Source organism: Simochromis diagramma, unplaced genomic scaffold, assembly GCF_900408965.1.
Source record: "Simochromis diagramma unplaced genomic scaffold, fSimDia1.1 OVJJ01000553.1, whole genome shotgun sequence".
In the NCBI taxonomy this organism is placed as follows: domain Eukaryota; kingdom Metazoa; phylum Chordata; class Actinopteri; order Cichliformes; family Cichlidae; genus Simochromis; species Simochromis diagramma.
In genome coordinates, this window is record NW_024387095.1 from 967,218 (window position 1) to 988,749 (window position 21,532).

Here is a 21,532-nt window from a genome sequence, read left to right on the forward strand (position 1 = left end):
ATATTTGTTTCATTGACATAAACTGGGTAAAGTATTATTTTCATTTTTTTTCCCTTTTAAAAAAATGTTTCCCTTAAAATGTTTAACCTGTGTTTTTTTCTTTTAACTGTATGGTTTTATAAAGTCAAATAACTTTCACACTGTCCCGCAAATTTTTATTTATCCAGGAATAAACACAAACGTTAGAAACCAAGGAAACAGCTGCGAGTTGCGTTTACCCGGCGTTTACGACAGCTCTCTTTCATTTCCGGCATAAACACATGGACGCCTGAGCCACGAAAACATGAGAGGTCAAAAGTTATGGTCGTAATCTTCAGCATAAACGGAACATAACACAGAAACATGGTAAGTTGAAATCGTGATTTACCACATGAAATGTGAAAATGGTTGCATGCTCGAGAGACTACGGAAATAGCGTTTGAAGGGGTTATTTTTAATAGCTAAGCTAGTGTTAGCTTTACTTAAACGTGCATATGACCCAACACGACAGGACCAAGCTAAGCTAAAGTTTAGTGTTTTTCTTATTTTAACCAGCACGTCACTATTAGCCTGATAATTGGACCATTGATAGGTTTAAATCAAATGTAAACACGCCGCTTGGGTTTCGCAGCGAGCTCCAACGCGGTCACTGGTCTGCTGATTTGCGTTGTATCCCCTAATGTCCTGAAGCTTTCTGATCTCCACCTTTCTGCCTCCGCAGGCCAGCTCCATGGTGGCAGTGGGACTGGCTCTGGCAGCAGCTGGATTTGCAGGTCCGTGACTGGAAAATTTTGTTGTTAACTTTGTCAGACAGGGTTTCACGAGTGTACAGCACCATGGACATTGAACTTCAGTACAAAGTACTTGAATTGCAAGGAAACTATTAAACAAAATGCATACACATATATGGATGACATAAAAATAGCTCTACATAGTTCTATTTTTGTAAATTTACATATGTTTTTGACAACTTTTTAATAGTGTTATTTGCACTCTGCGCATTTATAGTGTCATTTTGCTTAATATACTATCCCGAGCAGGAATAAGAGGCTTAAACTGTCTTACAAATAATGTAATGAAGAAAATATAACTGTGTGGTTAGACCTCTCAACATCGGCAATCTAGCTAAGTGGTCAGGTTAAGCTAGATATCAACTCAGTTTCCTGGTCTAGCAAGGACAGCGCTCGCATAAAAGAGGCGGTTTTGGCAGGAGGTGGCTGATCACAAACATATAGAGCAGAGCCGCATATTTAACAAAAGTAAAGCAAATTTTAATGTTTAACATAGAAAAAGGTTAAACACACAATGCAGACTAAATGCAACACATGTTGCAGGCAGCGCAGCAGCAGTGTGACTGCACAGAGCTTTCCATGCATAGTGTGTATAGTAAAAAGCATTGTTAGAAATGTTTGTAGACTGCAAGTAGAAAAGCACTTTGTAAATGCATTTAATCTAAAGGGAAGGAAGGATGGTGTGAAACACAGATTTACAGTCTGACTAATAGACTTGCAGTTATAATAGTTGGTGTTTTGCAGCACCATCATCACAAATGATAAATATTATATTTTGGAAGACTGTTGTTCAATCCGTCCCATATCATAACAGATTCTTTTTGACTCAAAACCAAAACCACTGAATGATTTAACTTTCATGTTTATGTTGGTTTTCCGTTTGTCATCTATCAGTAGGTCAAGGGCGAGTCCTGTGTGTGTTGACAGAAACTACATGAAACCTTGTGTTTAAGGTTTAATTTAACAATATGTGAATGCTCCTCGCCTCCAAAGCAGATATTAAATTATGAAGAACATTTACATTACAGAAACCTGAGAGTGCAAACCTCTGCCAACGTCGTTTAATCTCTGGGCAGTATTTACTTATATAAAGTTTAGGAAGTTTGAAGTGCAGGAAAAAATCAGATAAGGGTGGCATGACATGCTTACTTTGATTCCACAAACATTATTTTGGAGTAGGTCATGGATTATAGGTATTAATTTGTAAATAGGTGGACATGAATAACTGGAGTTTATTGTATAATATTAATAAACTTGAAAGAAAGGCAGGCGTGAAATGTAAAAGTGAGGGGAGAGGTGACATGATATTTGGAGGCAAACTATGATGTGACTTTTAGAATCCCCATATACCAGTATCATGTCCTAAACAAAGGTAGTAGAACTTGAAGTAGTTTTACAGATAAAAGATGAAAGTTTGACATTCTTTGACTTTAAAGAAGAGGTCAGAGGTCAAATGTGATGATATTTTAAATCTTTACACAACGCTCTCTATATGTTTACAGTACACAACACACTTGTAAGAATCATAGTTTCTAAGTTATGTGGCTTTTTATTGATTTTCAACAAATAAATTATTAAGCAGAAACTGAAGATGTAAGACAAATGTTTTTTGGTAGTTCGGTTAAGCTAGGTGAGTCTAGGTGATTTTTTTGTTATTTAATATATTCTCAGATTTTCATATATTACAGGTTGTCTTGTAGTGTCAGTACTGTATCTGTATTGTTGTACTGTGATAGTAGCATTATCGTGGGGAAAGTATTGTTAGTTGCACCGGCGCCCAACCCTAAACCGCATCAGTGTTAACAGTAAAACATTTAAGGGACAAATCCACAGATTGATTTGTCATCTGAGATAAAGTGGATTTGCCCATCACTGTAAACGTCTCGTCTTTTTCCATGTACCAGGTCGCTATGCCATGCAGGCCATGAAGCAGATGGAACCCCAGATGAAACAGGCCCTTCAGAGCTTCCCTAAAACTGTAAGAAGGAACCCGTGTTTGCTGTGATAACTCTGCCAGTTTGATGTGCAGAAAACACAGACACATGTTGGTCTTTGCATTCAGTCTGCATTTAGTTTTCTCTTTCCTAACTCGTGACCTCGACTGCACACATTGTTTCAGGCATTTGGAGGAGGCTACTATAGAGGTGGATTTGAACCAAAGATGACAAAGAGAGAAGCTGCTCTGGTTTTAGGTGTCAGGTATGTGGATGCTGATCAGCACTCAGCACTGATTCTTAGTCTATCTGTGATGTTACAATACTTCCAGGTTCAGAGAGGTTTGGTCTTGTGCTGCACGGCTACCCTGTTGTGTTGTTTGTAGTCTCTCCACTACAGCAGCACATTTAACAACCACCACTAATCACTCATAATAACTCACTGTTACATACATTTACTGTTGCACCACTATTCTGTCTTCAGTCCCACAGCCAACAAGAATAAGATCAGAGAAGCTCATAGAAAACTGATGATCCTGAACCATCCAGATAGAGGTAAGAGAAAGCTTAGTGCTTACTCAAAGACCGACTATTTTTCTGATGAGTCTGTTATCTAGTGAAAATAAAAAAATAAACAAAATACTACTAAAATACTATGAACAAAGTTCAGTATACTCAGAGTATCTTTCCATTATCTGGCTTCACTTGCCTTTGCCTACAACGGTGGTCAACTTTATAAGTCAAGCAGGGACTTCCCAGTGTAGCTGTCAGCAAATTTGGATAAAAATGGCTGCGTTGAAGCATCAGAACAATCAGAGACATGTATACTGAAAGCAGAGCAACAGAATTTTTACAAAAATGGGGGAAGAAAGTAAGATGATACAAAACATGAAGAGGTTAAGCACACAGTTCAGGCTGAAAGCAGTCAAGTTAGCAGTGTCAGTGTCTGGAAATGTCAAGCTCTGTGCAGTAGTTTAGTGTTAAAATGTAAGAATGCCTGTGTGCTTTAAGGACTTGGGTCAAGACTGAAAAAGACCAAATGTATAAAAGACATAAGTATCACAGCTCTATGATTAAGACACAAAGTAGGCTGACAGAGTAAAAGTGAATGCTCCATTTGTGTAAGACAGTCTTAGCTTTATTATCTCAGCTGCAGCCAGTGGTCTGAGAGTAAAGAATAAGCATAAAAAGTTCAGTCAGACATAGTCCTGCCAAATGTACAAATATGATACAAGGTCCACAAAGTCCAGAGAGGTGTTCAGCTTTAGGATTATATATCAAGGTGTATAAAACAATAAAATAGTTTCAAACTTGTTTGCAGTCAACAAAAAAATAAAATCAAGGAATAAAGTTCTTCTCGGACTTTAAAAGCTTTCAACCCTCCTGGTATTTGTGCACACAAGTCTGAGGCATCACTGCAGAAAACCGACACAGCTCTGTTCTGGAAAACACTGCACTGGCTCGAGAACCTTCGTAAAAATCGGTGACCACGTTTCACAATTGCACTTTATTTACAATGAAAAGCTGATCATGCAAAAAAATCAAGCAGCTGGAGACTCGCTTATTCAGACTGGCTTTTAACTAGTTTTAGGCTGTATGATGTCATATGTATGCTGTTTTATCGTTTTGTCTTCTGTGTTTTTATATGCCTGTTTTTATTGTTTTTATTTACCCACTTTGTAGGTTTTGACCTGTGAAAGGTGCTGTATAAATAAAGTTTACATAACATTTAACTTCAGAATGCAGTCCTGAGCTGTTAAGCATGAGTGGCAAGTCTGTTAACAGGTCTTAGGTGTATTGTCAACATCCTGCATAGTAAAAGAAACTGTTTTGTTGTTCAACGTGAAGTGTGATTATGTGTGTGTGTGTTGCAGGTGGATCTCCCTACTTAGCAGCAAAGATAAACGAAGCAAAGGATCTGATGGACGGGCAGGCCAAGAAATAAAAGTGGAGATGCTTATTCATGCACTGACTGACTTGAAAGTTTTTCTAACTGATTGTTCTAAAAATAAAATCACACTGTACAAATGCAGACCAGAATCCTGTCATTATTACTGCTCAGTTTATATTGACTTTGTGAAATTCTATAAAGAGGTTTCCATTTGACAGAACTTCAAATTGTTGTTTTGCGTTTTTTAAGATCACACATGACGTGTGTTTCTTAGTCCAACCTACAGATGTCTCATAAGCAGTTACTAAACTTAATGGAGTCATTGAGTATTATGCATTTTGTGAGAGAACAAAGACAGTTTTGTGATTTTACTAGATACATTTGGACATGTGAATATTATGTTGCATTAACTTAAAAATGTCTTTTTTTAGCGACAGCACGCTGTTGTTAATGTGGTAAAATGTTAGATGGTTTGAACACTTGAGCATTAGCAGAAACTTCAAAAAAGTTTCTGTGCTTACTGAAATTACACTTATGCAATGTTCCAATGTAACAGGTTAATTCACTCAAAAGCAGATTTGTGGTTTAAATCAACTTAAGCAGGTGAAACATTTTGCATTTGCATATGGAAATGTTTTGAAGCTTAGCCAGTGAAAAGAAGCCGGTTGTATGCTGAAAAAGAAATTCTGTCTGATGGATACTGAAACATGAGTGGTGACCAAATCAACAGCTTCTAAGTCTGTGAACTTAGCAACATGAAACTGCCTGTGACTCCACAGAAGCCAAGAGGGTGTGTTGGCAGGATCCCATCTGTGGTGAAAACACTTCATTACGTTCAGCCAAAGACACAACTTTTCCTATTTCTCATTTCACAAGTTTTTAACTTGTAAAAGAGACACCACAGCTATCATATACAAATCATGGCTAGTAAAGGATGCCTACATTGTATTCATACATTTAATAATCTTTCTGGCTGCAGGATAATACAAAAACTAACAAGACACTTTTCAATAAACTTGGTCAAGAGTTAGATGATGTGGGTCATGTCTCAGTTTTTGAAAAAGACAAACCTTGTTTAATAAACTCGAACTGCACCAGTATACTTTACACATCAGTAAACAGGTTATTGTCACACTCGCTATCCAAATCAGAATCTCCACACAATGCAGCGACGCAGCATTCCTGAAAAGTATGTGTACAGCTAACAGTCACAAGCAAGACACAGATGGGTTTTAGATCTACACGAAAGATCAAGTTTATTTAAGAACCACCTGCATACAAAACATATTGCACATCAACCAACCAGACGATCCTTAAAAAAACAACAAAAAAAACTGTACTGTAGTTGACCCAACAAAAACACTTGGGATGTCACAACTCTCAGTAGTCCAAATTTGTCCCAAAAGAAAACCTCTAAGCATCGCATGTTAGTGTCAAGAAAACAGAAGAGATTGTTTTTGTTTGTTTTTTTAAATACTGTACATTTTCTTAAAAATAAATAAACCAAATATATCTCCTTCCTTAGTGGAACAGTCATGACCAGTTTCCAGCCAGCCAGTGTGGAAGAACCATGAAAATGACATCGTCACCTGGGCAAGGTTTTCTGGAAACATCTCAACACCGCGGTGGTCGGTTTTTACAGGGCTCTGTTTTCCCCAACAGTGGGCAGATAAAAGTGGACAATACCCTAAAAGAAACTCAAGTGACTTTATTGAATTCCTAGTGAGGGAAAAAAATTAATCAGCATCAAGCATTACTCGTGATGTACGTAATGAAACAATGTTTAGGAATGAGATGTTTCCAGGTGACCGAGCACTGATGGTACATATCTGTCCAGCACTAAACGGTAACAAGCCAGTTTTCAGACTCAACTACAATCACGTTTTAAACAGAAGAAAGGTTATGTTTCAGTGCAAAGAAAACAACTCTTCTACAGTTTCTTTTCCAGACACGATGTAAAAGCATTTCTTCTGTGACCCAAGTGGTTGCATATTGGAAAAACAGGAAGCAGCTAATGTGAAATTCTTCAACAGATATATTTATTTATATATATATATTTATATATATATAAAGGATAACTGGATTCATCCCCACCCTCCCCACAACGAGAACAGACACTCCTGACTTTAAAAAGATGCCCCTAAAATCCTTTTGGGGTGTTTCAGTGGTTGCCTTCACCTCCCGCAGTACCATAAGAGAACATTTAGCACATGGAGACGCCGTGTCTGGTTCCGCTGTGGCAGATGAAGGCTAACACAGAAACAGGTGAAAGGATTTCAGATGGCATGCAGAGCCAGGCAACGACATGTTGAATCTACTCTCAAGGCACGACAGCTAATCACGTGTATGTCAAACATACTTGGGGTTTCCAACAAGCCAATCTGCACTGTGCTACTGCCCATGCAGATCAGTTAATTTACATCCTGAAATAAGTTTATGGAAGCATTTTTCTGGATCCAACTAGGAAAAGGCTTTTTAAAACCCTGCTGTGATGTTTCTACGAATAGAAAAAGGACTGCTGCATTCATACCACAGTATGGGTTTGACTGGAATCCCTGTCTGATTTAATAAACGCTGTACTCAGTGCAGCCTCTCCCAGAGCTCTCAGTGAAGACAGGACTGAAAAGCAGTTCATGTACACATCTGTAAGTTTATGTGTGTTTGACTATCTTTGGCAAGCTCATACAGGAAGAACTATTGTAAAAAAAAAAAAAAGTAAAATGAATAGTTGGATAAAACAGGTGTAAAAAGGGAGGTTCAGGTTCTGACCTCTGAAATTTGCACAGCGGAACAGGTCACAAATATTTGGAAAATCTAAAATAAAAAAGAGAGAGAGAGAAAACAGTGCTTTAAATGTTATGGTTCACTTCTGAAGCTGCTCCAGTCATGGAGATTCAATCAAGTGCAGCTCTAGAAGTTCAAATATTTGAAACCATTTTCCTTGCCCTGACTAGGAGAGTCCATTAACAACAGCTTGTGGGTTAGATTCCTCCTTGTAGGAGACTTTAGTGGACTTCTCAGTGGAAGACCTGGGAGCTCTTGTGCCATTGTTGCCGTCGCCATCGGCTGCACCGTTAGAACCATTAGTGGTTGCCACGGCAGAGTTTGGGCTGTGTTCAGCGATGACATCCACCTGACCCTAAACAGAAAGGTGGGACAAACAGTGTGTGATGGGTGAGAGAGAATGACGAATGAATGACGAACACTAAATCACCAGTGACTGCCAGGCTTTTAAAGCAGCGAGAAGTGAGGATATTGTAAACTAGGTACTGACCACATCCTTGTTTTTCTGGGAGTCCTTCTCAATCATCTGTCTGCTCTGAGACTCAGCCCTGGATATGTAGTCAGCCACAGTAACTGCACAAATACAACAACAGAGAAAATAAACTATGAAAGCACATGAAGACTGACTCCTTCATACCAGAGCAGAGGCACAAATCTGTTTCAGATATTCCAAACTTCATCAGGTTTGTATCGTCTTTAGTCACAGTTCTTGTAGATTAGTGAAACACACACAACAGCAGCATTTGCAGTGTGAAGTGAATTACTATTAAACCTGTGTACACAGTTAAAGAAAAAGTGCCCTTTCTCACAGTCTGAGAATAACTTTTTTACTAATTATGCATTTTAGATTCAAGATTACACCAAAATATGTTAGAACAATTTACAATGACACACCACACAAACAAGACTATTAATTGCTGTTAATGTCAGCATGACAAAGCAAAAGCAAGTTGTGACAAAGTTATTGGTAAAAAAAGGTTTTCTGCTAAAAAGAGATGCATACTTATATTTCTACGTACCAAACCTTGTTAGAAAATGCTATATTACAGTATTGATCAGCCATATTGAATCAAATAGCAAAAGCCAAGAACACGACTGCTCAGTTTTCCATAGTTTGTGTTTAGCATGGTGTTGGTGGAACACAAACAAACACAAGGTTTTTTTAGTCAAGTCATTCAGAGTGCTCACTGGAGGAGGGCACACTAGGTGATCCAGTTGCCTGGTTACCTGGCTGCCTCTCTTCAGGCAGACGGTTTCTGCGACGTCGGCTACGATTACGACGTTGAGGTTTAGCTTCCTGGTCATCTAAAGGTGTCAGGTCATCACAAACAGAGGGATTGGGGTGGAGGGACTTACATCGCGATCTACAATTGTCATCTACTTTGAGCTGCACTGACGCCCTTTATGTTTCAAAATAGAAATGATGCACTGCTGCACAGTCCTGACAGCTCAGAACAGCAGTCGGTATAACCTGAATACACTGTGTGAGACGACAACAACAACAACAACAAACATCTAGTAACGTTCATACCTGTTCCATTTTCACTCATAGAGGCGTTGTCTGACTCGCTCATGCCATCAATCAGAGTGGTATCCTCGTCTGTTCTGCGTCGCCGAGATCTTCTGCGGCGGTTAGCAGGCAAGTTGGAGTCGCTAGCATCTGTATCAGCTGTCTGATCGGTCTCTGTGTTTACCTCCAAGGCTCCATAGTGATGGTTATCCTCATGGTCTCGAGGCCCTGCTGCACATACAGGATCAGATTAATAGGCAAAAACTTTCAAACAGAACTTTAACAGAAGAAAATGATAACTTAGAGTGTCAATATGTCTGTGAAGGTTCCCAATCATCCAGGTCGTAGTCTAAGGAACTTGGAAAGAAAAGCTTCTGGCCTTCTTTAAGTTTCCTGAAAGACGTTTCAAGGAAACTTAAAGCTTCAGTCCAGAACTGAAAAAGCTTCTTGGATGAAACGTCTTCAAGGAAACTTCAAAGAAGTCCAGACGCTTTTCTTTCCAAGCTCCCTAGACAAATTAGAGTGTCCCTACTTTCCTTGAATTATCAATTTTACCAGAGCTGTTGCTGTAACTTCCTCTTCCTCCACGTCCCCTTCCCCTTCCTCGGCCGGGTCCTGGCCTTCTGCGGCCATCTCTCTGTGGCCGTGGGCCTCTCTCCCGCTCCCTGCAAGTCCACCAAACCAAATGAAATTGATCACACATAACAGCAACCAGCAGTTTAGTCAAAAACTGGTGAGATAATGCAATATATGGATCACAGTAAGCTCACCTTTCATGATCTTCTCCAGCCAGAGACCAGTCACTCAGCTCATCTTTGCGCTCAGAATCTGTCTCAGAGGCGTTGGACTGCTCTGAGGTGTTGCCTGAGTGTAACCAAACACGTGTGAGAAGACAAAAAAAAAAGAAAGAAAGAAAGAATAACCCACATAAAAAGGATAGAACAAAGAGGGAGAAAGAAGGAGATAGTTATACACCTTGTTATAGGTGCAAACAATCCAAACATTTGACCTCCTGCAAGATTTTACTGTATATGTGATTTTTTTGCACATATAGCGTTTGATTTTTAGAGATGCCTACCATATCCAGTGCTGTAGTTGTGGCCCCTGCGTCCACGCCCTCGGCTGTTGTAAGAGCGACTGCCATGCACGGACGTAGAGGAGGCATTGGCATTGTTTTCTGTATTATACCCGCCTCCTCTCTCCCCCCTCTCTCCCCTGTCCCTGTCAACTGGTCGGTGGCCCTGGGTAATCTGACGCAACTGTTCGTCAATCTGCATCCGTTCCAGACGAAGCTGCTCCACCTCCTAGAGCAAAGGAAGACGATGAATAACACAAAAAAAAGCAGTATGTTCTAAACTAAATAAATAAAAAATGCAAATCTGAGAGCTTTGTTTTAAAATAGTCATCACGGCACACACATGCATAATGACCATACACACATCTACATCACATCCAATTCGCCTTGTGTTGTTTATTCTTAATCTTGCTAGGCTGCCTCCCTGTGTATAATCCACAATCTGCCTCAGCTCTTCCGCTAGCTGTGCGCCCTCTGCAAGTAGCTCCACCATGTCCTACACACAAACGGTGCAAAACAAAGCACACACGAAGCACCAACGCAGCACAAAACATGCAAACAGCACAGGACCCACACATACAGATGGAGCAAAATGGATACACAGCAAAATACAGACTGCAGAAGAGCAAATTTCACATATCTATGAATCCTGCACTACGTTTTTATATAAGATTACTTGCTAAAGACTGAATTGGTGGTAAATTAAAATCCAGCTCATCAATACGGAAACGAAGGCTTCATTGTAACTAAAGTAACGGCCCCCAATATGAAATATTTTGACAATATTGTAATATAATCATTTTAATATTATTTCTATTTACTGCATACAAACATATTTTCCATCCTTCTGCACTTAATATTCAAATCAAATTAAATATAAGAAATTATAATAACACATCTGAGAACACTATCTGCAAAGCACATACAAAAAGCAATCCTGCTTGAGCAATGTTTATTGTGTGCTGTTTCCATGCTAAAAGCCGGGCAGTGTCATTAGTCTTGTGTCAGAGTGGACATTAAAAGCAGCTTGACATAGCTGGGAATTCACATTGCAGCATTTGAAAAAGGTTAGCAAACGCAACATGCAGACACACGTGCACGCTCAAACACAAAGGTGCTCGTACATTTAGGTAAGAGATGTGGTACTCCAACAAGACCTGAACGTTGCCAATGCTCTCCTTAGTGCCGACAAATGTGAATGGGACCATTCCCTGTGTCAACAAAACAAAAAAACACAACACAGATGTTAATATGGGACTGTCCAACTAAATGACACTGTTTGTACGCTCTGTTCTCCTATAGACTTTTAAACATCTGTCATAGTGATCAGTGCTTTATCAGTTGGGGGTAAACACATCGCAGTAGCAGGCTTACTTCTTGTCTGGGCTGCTTGGTATCGTTGTCTCCTTCTATCCTGACACGCACCACACCGGACTTGTCCACTATCTCCTGGATGACCTTACCATTTTTACCAATCACTTTGCCTAAAGACAAAGAAAAGAGAAAAAGATCAAAAGGTGGGACGTCGCAGCTTAGGTCAAAAAGATGAGACACTAGTAAACTGAGGATATATAAGCACAGTATATGAAAGTTTTTGTTTAAATGTTGCTGAGAAGTTGAGCAAATAATGTACTGAATGAATGAATGACTTGTTACTAATTACTCATTGCTGTTACTAAATACCAACTTCTTTATCCCCTTCTTAAAATAGTTGAATCTACTTACCAACAAGGTTTCTTGGCACCTGGACCGAATCCTCTACAAATTCCAAGAAGCTTCTGGCTTTCTTTACTGCCTCTGCTGTCTAAAGGAAGACACAGGGTCGCTTACATATATTACACTCAGCTAAAACATATACACAACCCAGTTACCACTGTACAACATGTACAGTATATACACAAAGAGCACGTCTAAAGAGTCCCACGCTATTTCTCTTATAAATAACATTCTCCATGTGAGACCAAATCCAATTTCATGTCAGCATTTCCATATTACTTCACACATAACCTGCCATACAGGAATAATTATGGATTCTTTAAATGGTGTTCATTTCTTTGTAGGAATCTCGTCAACTAAAAGCAACAATTTCATAAGAAAGATATGTTATTACTTCTTTCTTGTTCACCATTAGAGAAAGCATCTATACTGTTTACCAGTTTAAGTGCACATGTTAAACACCATGTCACCCTCGTCATCACTTCTCTTTCTCACATCCTCACTGGCAGGAGCTAAGACGTGAGTGACAACCATGTTGTTGTATAGAATAATAAAGCCCTGCTGATAATTCAATATATACTGAAAGACAATTTAGCCAATTTAAGCTCGATAAAATACTAAATATTTACTGATTTTGTTGTGGAAATTACTTTTACTTTGCTTTTATATACAGAGGGTAAAGTATGTATTGAACAGGTCACCAATTCTCTAAGTAAGTATGTTTCTAAAGGTGCTTTTGACATGAAATTGTCACCAGACATTGGTAACAACCCATGAAAAATGTGAAAAAGGGCATGGTAACTATCAGTAACTAGAAAGCAATCCTCCCACTTAGTGCAAATTCATTATCAGCTGATTCAGTCCCAAATGATGGCCTATAAAAAGCGGTCCCATTACTAAGATGTCTCACAAGAAACACACAAGACGGGTAAAACCAATGAGCTCTCGCAAGACCTTCACAACCTTATTGCTGCAAATTTTTCAACATAAAACGACCTCCCTATAAGATTTCAGACAGCAGAGTGAAAAGAATTATCAGAAGAGTTGTTCAAGAGCCCAGCAACAGAAAGACCTGGAATCAGCAGGTACAATTGTTTTAGTACAATTGTACTCTCCACGCAAGACTCCATTGCTGAAGAAAAAGCATGTTGAAGCGTGTTTAACAACAACATTTAGACAAGCCTGTGAAATACCCAGAGGAAACAGTCTGGTCAGATGAGACCAAAATGAACCCTTTGGATGCCATAAGGCACTGCACTGCATCACCCCACAAACACCATACCAACGGTGATGTTTGTAGGTGGGAACATCATGGTGTGGGGCTGTTTTTCAGCATACAGCACTGGCACGCTTCATATTATTAAAGTAAGGATGAACGTGGAAAATGTGCCATGACATTCTTGATAAAAATCGGCTGCCGTTCACCAGGATGATGAAGATAAAATGAGGATGAATGTTTCAGCAAGACAGTGATCAAAAACATACAGCCAAGTGAACTCTCAACTGGTTTCAGAGGAAGAAAAAGCTGCTAGAATGGCCCAGCCAATCACCTGACCTGTCTCCTTTATAAAATTTTCAGAGAAAGAACTAAAACTCTTTATAGAAGAACCCTTTAGGATTTAAAGACTATTTATGTGGAAGAATCACATAAATCCCACATTACAACTACTTTTCCATACAGGAGGCGCCTTGAAGCTCTCGTCACCAACAAAGGCTTTTGTACAAAGTACTGAATGAACTTCAGCAACTGAGACATTTCTCATTATTACACATAATTTATGGACATCTATGGTTTGATTTCTTTGCATGTATGGATTGGCCGACATCTGGTGAGAATTTTATGTCAATAGCATCTTTAAAAAGTGACTTAGATCATTTGTGACATGTTAAATAGTTATTTTACCCGGTGTACAATCCAGTAACGCTACTACCCCCTGTATTACCAACCTACCTCCCCATAAATCCTGAAATTGCCTGACTCCTCATCCAGCTCAATGGCAGTCACACCTGGAACCTTCCGGGCTTGCTGGATGTTGCTACCATGGCTGCCAATGGCCAGGCCCATTAGATCCAGTCTCACTGTAAACTCTTCCTGGAAGGAAGACACCAAGTGCCTGGAGTTCTACGAAAAACACAAGACATAGTCAAAACCAATGAACTCAGTCAGCTCTGCCTGAAGCTTTCATCCTGTACAAAAACTGAACAATAACAAATTTAAGCGTACTGTTAATTTAAACTCAAAAACTAAATGCTCGACCTTACAGAGGTTAAGATTATTGAAATATCTTTGGTAATATGGTTGTGTCCAAGGATGCTGAGCTCATGGACTGACAATGATCAGAGGAACTGCTAGTGGCTTGCCAATCAAGACATTTTTTTGTCTTGTTTTTCCATGCATTACATTACACTTATCAGATTCATGAGTCATTAACTTTATCAGCTTCACTATATCTTCATTTCAGTATTTCTACATATTACTGACACTTGTGACACAGATGCAACTTCAAACTCTGCAAGGAACGGCTACACTGATCCACCATCACAAAACTAGAGGTCAAAGAAGAAGAGGATTCCTGTCTGTAGATGTGACTTTAAAGTATTTGGAAAGATGCTACTTTGTCTTCTTTCCTTAACTTCTTTAGATTAAAAGATTAATATGTATGAGGAGCACATGATGCAGGGCTGAGCAGAGACAGGTGAGCTACTTCAAAAAGAAAAGGAAATTAAAAAAACAACAATCAAAACAGACTGAACAAGTCTGTTGAAAGTTTAAAAGTTTAGTTAAAGAAAAAAGTCTGTCAAATGTTATAACTTTATACAGTTTTTGCTGTTCAGCTATCATCCGCCTACTTACAGTCACCCAATGATAGGCTAAATCATCCATCACTGTATATCAGGGGTGGGGAACTCCAGGCCTGAAATGTCGGTGTCTTGCAGATGTTAGATATCACCCTGGGTCAGCACACATTGAATCAGATGATTACTTAATTACCAGCCTCTGGAGAACTTCACGGCATGTTGAGAGGGTAATTTAGCCATTTAAATCAGCTGTGTTGGATCAAGGACCCGCAGGACACCAGCCCTTGAGGTCTGGAGTTCCCCCATCCCTGCTGTATATGAAGGCCACCCTGCTGGAACAGCACACGTTAGTTCTTTTTGAACTGGAAGTAGAAAATAAACTTGCCAGTTACTTACCTACTTCTTTCTTTCTTTTTTTCTCTTATTTTTAAGTTTCAGTCACACAGTTTGCATTAGGTGCACCGCACTATGTTAACCCCACTCTCCCACCTCAATTATTGTATTATATTGTGGTATTATACAACAATCAGTCTCTGGAGATCATTGCCCAATACTAAATGGCACAATAAAAAGCTATAAGCAAAACGACAATTGCTCAACTAAAAAGTATAATTTGGCTATTGTTTTAGCTTACTGTAAGCAGTAGGATTGTATTTTACCATTTACCATAATAAATGGCCTGAACTACCAACTGAGATTGTTCCAAGGCAACTACAGTGCATACAGTAACCCCAGAACATCTCAGTAACAGGTCTTTTTCTTGCCATCACCCTACCTCAAGGTGTTTTGTTGCTTCCTGGTTGCGTGACATTAGAAGTAGCTTGGTCCTGAGGCTGCGCAGATGCATGTCACTCAGCAAAGACACACGCTTCACTGTCGTCTCGTTGGTGGACTAAAACACACACACACACACACACACACACACACACACACACACACACACACACACACACACACACACACACAGGAAATAAAAAGACTTATGCAAATATGTGGGGATACTCCTCTGCTCATAATCACTAAAAGAAATGAACAGCTGAGTCATGTATTAGACAAACATGCAGGGCAGGATAAAGGTGTAGCACATCGTGCATTAGCCTTGGTGCTACTGTACATATCCACATGTCACCACAGAATCACAGAAAGCCAGTTACCACAATCACTAGTTGGCTGGTCTCAGGGCAGTATGAGATGTGAGAGGCTCCCACAGCTTTCTTGAAGTCTTTATGAGCATTTTCATTCTGGCACCTGTCCACAAAAAACAAAAAACATATTACCTTCCAATCCTTAAACAAACAGTTCACATCTACTGAAAAAATGAGACAGACCATATAAAACAGGTACAATAAAGGCTCTACTGCATATACACACTCTCACTGCTAATGAACTAAACAAGCCTGTGAATTTAGTTAGAATCTGTCTGTCTCTAATTTTGTTGCTGTAAAGGTGCTGTACATACGCTTCTTGTAGATCCTGAGGAACCGGGACAAAGCACTTGTGAAAGGAGTTCTTGGTGATGGCCTTGTTGGTGTTGACCGGACGCAGACGTTCAAAGGTCACTATTTCGTTGTAAGTCGCGTCACAGGCTGCATACTCAATCACATAGAACTGGAAATATGGAAAGGTTCAACAAAAAAAATGAATAAGTAGAATACTCTTCATAATGCCTATAGTCACATGTACAAAAAAGGTTTTACTCACATCTCCCTTCATCATGCGGACTTTAGCCAACCACCAACCACACGGCTCAAGTTCAGTGGCTCTAGAAAAGATCTGCCAAGAGACGAAAACATAAGCAGGATAAGGCACATATAGAAAGAAGCAGGTGAGGACAAGAGGAAAAGAAAAAAGGAGAGAACTTATATCTGTGTCCTTACCTCCACCTCGTCACCCTCTCCAATCTCCTTCTTGACATCAGCAGGTGGGGGCATCCTGACATCACTGAAGGGCACTTGGCGTTCTGGCTGCCAACTGAGAAAAAAAAGACCCAATTTTTTTATTTTACCTAAAACATGGTGGTTCTGGATTTATGATAAAATATTAAATTTACATGTTTTATGAAAACTGGTCAAATGCAGAAGAAGTAAAGACTCACTTGTTCTCAAAGGCAATAGTGAGAGAGTCATCGTGGATATCTTTGACAAAGCCCTGCAGGAGGGACAGAAACACAGATCAGCGGTTAAATATAGTTCCTGCTTTAAAAGAAGAATTTTTTATGTCTATCAGAAAAAGTGACATTTTGGGTATGGGAACCCATTTTTTTTTATTTTGTGCATGCACACAAAGTATATGCGCATTGTTGACAAGATGCACACTCCTGCTGATTGTTTGCCACTATCTCATCTGTATACAACTCACAGTAACATGCTAAGATATGCACAGCACTAGCAAACAATTCTGAAGAAAAGTGCTAGGATGTATACAAGGATGTGCACAATAATGAATTTAAAATGCTTAAAAACCCTGCATGAAAAGAAGCGAATTGAACACGTTTGTTAAACACTAGGATACAGTGTGACAGCACAAAGTGTAAAACTGAATGTGAACATAACTACGTTTCCCACAGATTTAGATTCAATTTGTTGCAGGAGGTGGGCATGTGCACGCAGATAAGTGATCTTGAGCTTTTGTGTATAGAAGGCACACACTGGCTTTCTTAAAAGAACTATTACATAATGTGTTTATATTATCTGATTTTTAAATACTTTTCTCCCCTGCAAATAATTTAATAACCAAGTAGCATAGCCTCCCACAGCTTCACTCCAACTTTCAGGATGTTGGATGTCAATTAGCAGCTGACTGATACTGATGACTGCCACAACACTCAATGAGTACTAGCTGATCGTCGATGGCTTTAATTTTTCATATGGATGAAAAAATGTAATAACTACCACACTGTTGTTAAATCTCAGCAGCAGAGGTCTTAAAACTGGACTAGTAAAATCTGAAAGCCATAAACAAAGACTTCTTTCAGCTGGTTCCTTCAGGGGTTGCCACAGCAGACCATCTGCTTCCATGTCACCCTATCCCTAGCATTCTTCTTTGTCACACCAACAGTCTGCATGTCCTCCATCATTACATCCATAAACCATCTGTGATGTCCTCCTCATTTCTTCCTGCCTGGCAGCTCCATCTTCAACATCCTTTTCATCCATCTCAGCCTTGCATCTCTAACTTTGTCTCCAATATGCTCAACCTGAGCTGTTGCTCTGATGTACTCATTTCTAATCTTGTTCTTACATTACATTTTCTAACTTAATCTAAACATCTTCACTTCTGCCACCTCCAGCTCGGCCTCCTGTCTTTGAATCAAAGCCAAACTTGCAGGCAGTGAAACCAGCAACTTTCCAGAAAACGTACCAGAAAACAAACAAAAGAACAACAAAAACAAAGGACAATGGCAGTGAACTGAAGAAAAGTATTTTAGTGAGACACTGACAGCTTCATGAGCTTCTTCAGGTAATTCGGCAGTTAGATCAATTACTATCAGAGAAAGAGAGCTTTGTTGTCACTGTCTTAGTTTATGTTTTAACATGTTTAACACTGCATTTATTAGCATATTAGAATATTATCTGCAGTAAACAATCATACTTTCTTACACTATGTGAGATAGCATGTTTGAAACCTTAGTACGTAACCAAAACCGATAATAGTCTAGCACTACTATTTAATACTGTGGTATGCTAACACTGTGACAGTGACATCAGCACCACTGATGGTAATAGATAGCGACCAACACAGATAGTTTAGTGTGTAAAATATCTAAATAAATAAAAAACAAAATGATATATTTGATAAGTATGGACTTGTTTTGCAAGTTTAAGTTTGAACTGCTTTCCAGCATTTGACAACATTCCTATCACAGGGTGGAAGCTGCAAAATTACTTTTATATATCCTTTATTTATCCAGAAAGTGATATTGACATTACAAAAGCCTTTTTCAAGACAGATCTGGCCAAGAGGGCAGTGGAAAACGCAACAAATATATCATCACAGTTCTTTCATACACAGGCACAATAACAGAGAGACATAAAAACACTGTAAAACTAGTCATTTCCTTACTTAACGTATAACTCCTACATAAATCCTAATGACTACAGTCTATTTAACAACATAAGTAAAGATATCATTAAAAAAAGCACCAACAAAAAGAAAACACACACGCACACACAGAAACATCAGAAATCAGTTTTGGCAGTGGATCATTTTTTGGCACAACGCCTGTGCTAGAGTCAAACGTGAGGTACCCAACACTACACACCAGACTTGGAAGTACTGAACCCCAGGTTCAATGCGTTCAGACACTTATTTAAGCCATGTGTCTCGCTTGCGTGAAGGACGGTGTTGATTACATTCAAAGAAAACACACACACGTATGTCTAAAGAGTTTAAGACACAGGGGTGGCAGAGTGGACAGAATCGCCCAGAAAAAAAAGGGGTGTGTTAAATAAGGAAAAGCAATGAGAACAGTGTGAAAATGCAGTAGTACAAAAGAAGTCATGGGCTATGAAGGTGAGACAAGAAAGAAAAACTTGGAAGTCTGGAGAAAAATGAGAAGAGAGAGGAAACACAGGGGGAGAAGAGGCGAGGGTGTTGCTGTGGGCAGCACGTCTAGAAATAGCTTTAAAGTCGATGGTATCAGTGACCCACTCGACATGCCAGCTGGTCGGGATTGACAAGGAACAGCTGGCTCACACATACCGAAAAAATAGCTTCGGCATGATGGAGTATCAAATAATAGACAGCGACAGTCAGTCTGTGCAGAGAGACTTCAAAATCTCTCACACCACCAACCATGGTACCTTCACAACACGACACACTTTAATAAACTGCATCAAGGTATAATGGGCTGGTCCTCCGTGTTTCTGATATCAGCTCAATAGCCAATGATGACACTATTTACTTCAGCAACATCTTTCGACGTCAACAGCTAGGCAACTATCAAGTTAGCTAACTTTCAGCTCGAGAAAGCGGCACAAGAAGTCAAATAAAATTAATAACACCTGCTCTGTGTTACGTATTCAAGTTATCCCATGCAAGACTGCGGTTTTTCCAAACTGGCTTTGAAGAAAGGTCCTCAAAAGTGTCAGCTGGCGAGGACATGGGAGTGACGCTAGCTTAGCTTGCTAATTATGGCTAGCATTGCTAGTACAAGCTAATATCGAACTCTCGGGTACGTACAGAGGAAGTCGGATCATGTTGCCACAATCCACGAGACTTAAACTAGAAAACTGTACCGTATGAACAACTTTTATGTTTGAAACTGCATTGATAAGCCGGTATTTACCTTGTAATAAGCCCCGTTGGAGCCACGGACCTCCACCGCCAGTTCTTCCATATTGGAAACGCAAAGGATGTTGGGACGACAGGTGCTCCTTCAAGCGTCAGGACTTGACATCTTAGCACCAGTAAAATGTATAACAACAAGTACATGTCAAATTTGCACATTTAAAACTGAATTAAAATGAAAATATAACTTGTTATTCTAATGTAGCTTACCTGACAAACCAAAAGTGAAACTACAAAAGATGAATGCCCTTTTATTTATGTTTTGTAGTCCCGTTTTGTTGTGCTGTTGTAATGACCATTAGAAGACACTAACTAAATCACTTTCAGTACATGTTATTCCATTCTTTGCAATAACACAGACAACCAAATTGACCTAGTCAAGATAGCTGATTCAGATGCAATACTTGTAGTAAAAAGTAAATCCCCATTTCAGTTTCCGGAGCAGTGTTTCCTAGCAGAACTACGGTGGAAGGATTGTAACACAAAAAGTTTGGTCCGATTATGTGATATTTAGGAGCAATATTTACTCTGGAAATGTAATGGAGGACCGAACCCCCCCCCCCACAAACTTAAAGACAGTCAATTTCTGATGGAATTCAATTAAGGTTCATTTTATTTACATACTGCCAAATCATAGCAAATGTTACCTCACGGCACTTCATCCTGCAAGGTAAAGAGCTTAAAGCATTAGAATGAAAAGCCCAATAATCAAACGTACCCCTATGAGCAGGCACTAGGTGAGGGTGGAACAGAAAAAAACCATCTTAACAGGAAGTACCCGCCTTAAGGAGGGGCAACTATCTGCTGCTACTTCAGAATTACTTTCCTGGACTCTACTGTCAACAGTTCTAAATTTGTATGAAATTGTAAAAAAAAAAGAAAGAAAAAAAAAGAAAAAAAAGTGCACTATCAGAATATAAATGTAGATCTCTTTTATTGGGATACAGCTGGAAATGCTGCTCTAATAGTAAACGTCATCAGTAATGAGAGTTGTAGAAAAAGGGTCAAATGCTTTGTTCACCTGTGGTTAGACTATGATAAAAAAAAAAAAAAGACATTTGCTGTGCATATCTCTGTGGTGCGAGATTCAAACTTAAGAGATACATGCTCCAGTTTTTTAATTTCCAGTGTTTAAACCCATTTTAAAAATCCAGCTTTACCTGCCTATGAAACTACATCTTCTCAGGTATAAGAAAATGTAGCAGTGTATTGAGCAGCAGGGAAAAATTAAACAGTATGATGAATAGCTCTGAAAAGGCAAACTTGTGGTGCCTTGGAAGAAGGGAAAAAAAGAAGAATACAGGGACCTCACCTCATTTTTGCAAAGAGTTCTGACTGTTCGCCTCTTTTTTTTACAGGTGGGGATTTGGTCCAGTGATTCCCTTTTCAATCCCTGCATTGCCATTGTACGCACAAGTCACTTCAAAGTCATACAGAGTGATGACATTTGTCCCACAGTGAAGCATTTATGGTCCTGATGAAAGTTCATTCTTCCAGAATGATGACAGTAGTTACTAAAATAATTGGTGCGCTTCCAAAAAAAAAAAGAAAAAGACCCCAAATAGATATTCTAGCCACCGGGCACATGCACAGGTTGGTAATGTTAATTATAATATTACCAAAATATTTTGGAAAACACAACAGATGGGGTTTATTTTGCATAGTGTTCCAGAAATCTGTGGTTCAATGCCTTACTGACAAACTTATTTTCAGTGTTTTTGTTATCAGCCAACTGACATACATTGGTGTGTAGTACAACATAAT

At 39.3% G+C, this 21,532-nt stretch overlaps 2 protein-coding genes across 13 annotated transcripts; one reads left to right on the forward strand and one right to left on the reverse strand.

Annotated features, from left to right (window-relative positions):
* Positions 1–209: 209 nt before the first annotated feature.
* On the forward strand, positions 210–4,736 carry dnajc19 (DnaJ (Hsp40) homolog, subfamily C, member 19). The gene is made up of 6 exons (XM_040046410.1): positions 210–345; positions 701–752; positions 2,675–2,748; positions 2,890–2,969; positions 3,189–3,259; positions 4,579–4,736. Exons 1-6 carry the CDS (start codon positions 343–345, stop codon positions 4,647–4,649), a joined length of 351 nt encoding a protein of 116 aa, XP_039902344.1. The 5' UTR covers positions 210–342; the 3' UTR covers positions 4,650–4,736.
* Positions 4,737–5,821: 1,085 nt separating this feature from the next.
* On the reverse strand, positions 5,822–19,860 carry fxr1 (fragile X mental retardation, autosomal homolog 1). Of its 12 annotated transcripts, none has more exons than XM_040046397.1 (19): positions 19,767–19,860; positions 16,575–16,627; positions 16,357–16,450; positions 16,181–16,252; positions 15,939–16,087; positions 15,634–15,727; positions 15,255–15,371; positions 13,632–13,802; positions 11,690–11,768; positions 11,339–11,448; positions 11,089–11,175; positions 10,329–10,460; positions 9,968–10,193; positions 9,660–9,753; positions 9,445–9,554; positions 8,911–9,120; positions 8,568–8,684; positions 7,870–7,952; positions 5,822–7,734 (listed from the first exon to the last, which is right to left on the reverse strand). In XM_040046397.1, exons 1-19 carry the CDS (start codon positions 19,815–19,817, stop codon positions 7,546–7,548), a joined length of 2,238 nt encoding a protein of 745 aa, XP_039902331.1. In that variant the 5' UTR covers positions 19,818–19,860; the 3' UTR covers positions 5,822–7,545. The 12 variants fall into 12 exon arrangements, with proteins under 12 accessions (XP_039902331.1, XP_039902333.1, XP_039902332.1 ...); XM_040046399.1 differs by having other exon boundaries at positions 8,607–8,684; positions 8,911–9,117; positions 11,089–11,184; XM_040046398.1 differs by having other exon boundaries at positions 8,607–8,684; positions 11,089–11,184.
* Positions 19,861–21,532: the final 1,672 nt, after the last annotated feature.

Coding starts and splice junctions, on each gene's coding strand:
- dnajc19 (XM_040046410.1), top strand. Junction 2,749..2,889: donor TTCAGAGCTTCCCTAAAACT/GTAAGAAGGAAC, acceptor ACATTGTTTCAG/GCATTTGGAGGAGGCTACTA. Junction 3,260..4,578: donor CCTGAACCATCCAGATAGAG/GTAAGAGAAAGC, acceptor TGTGTGTTGCAG/GTGGATCTCCCTACTTAGCA.
- fxr1 (XM_040046397.1), bottom strand. CDS start 19,817: ATGGAAGAACTGGCGGTGGAGGTCCGTGGCTCCAACGGGGCTTATTAC. Junction 16,451..16,574: donor ACTATTGCCTTTGAGAACAA/GTGAGTCTTTAC, acceptor TTTTTTTCTCAG/TTGGCAGCCAGAACGCCAAG. Junction 15,728..15,938: donor CCTCAGGATCTACAAGAAGC/GTATGTACAGCA, acceptor TTTTGTGGACAG/GTGCCAGAATGAAAATGCTC.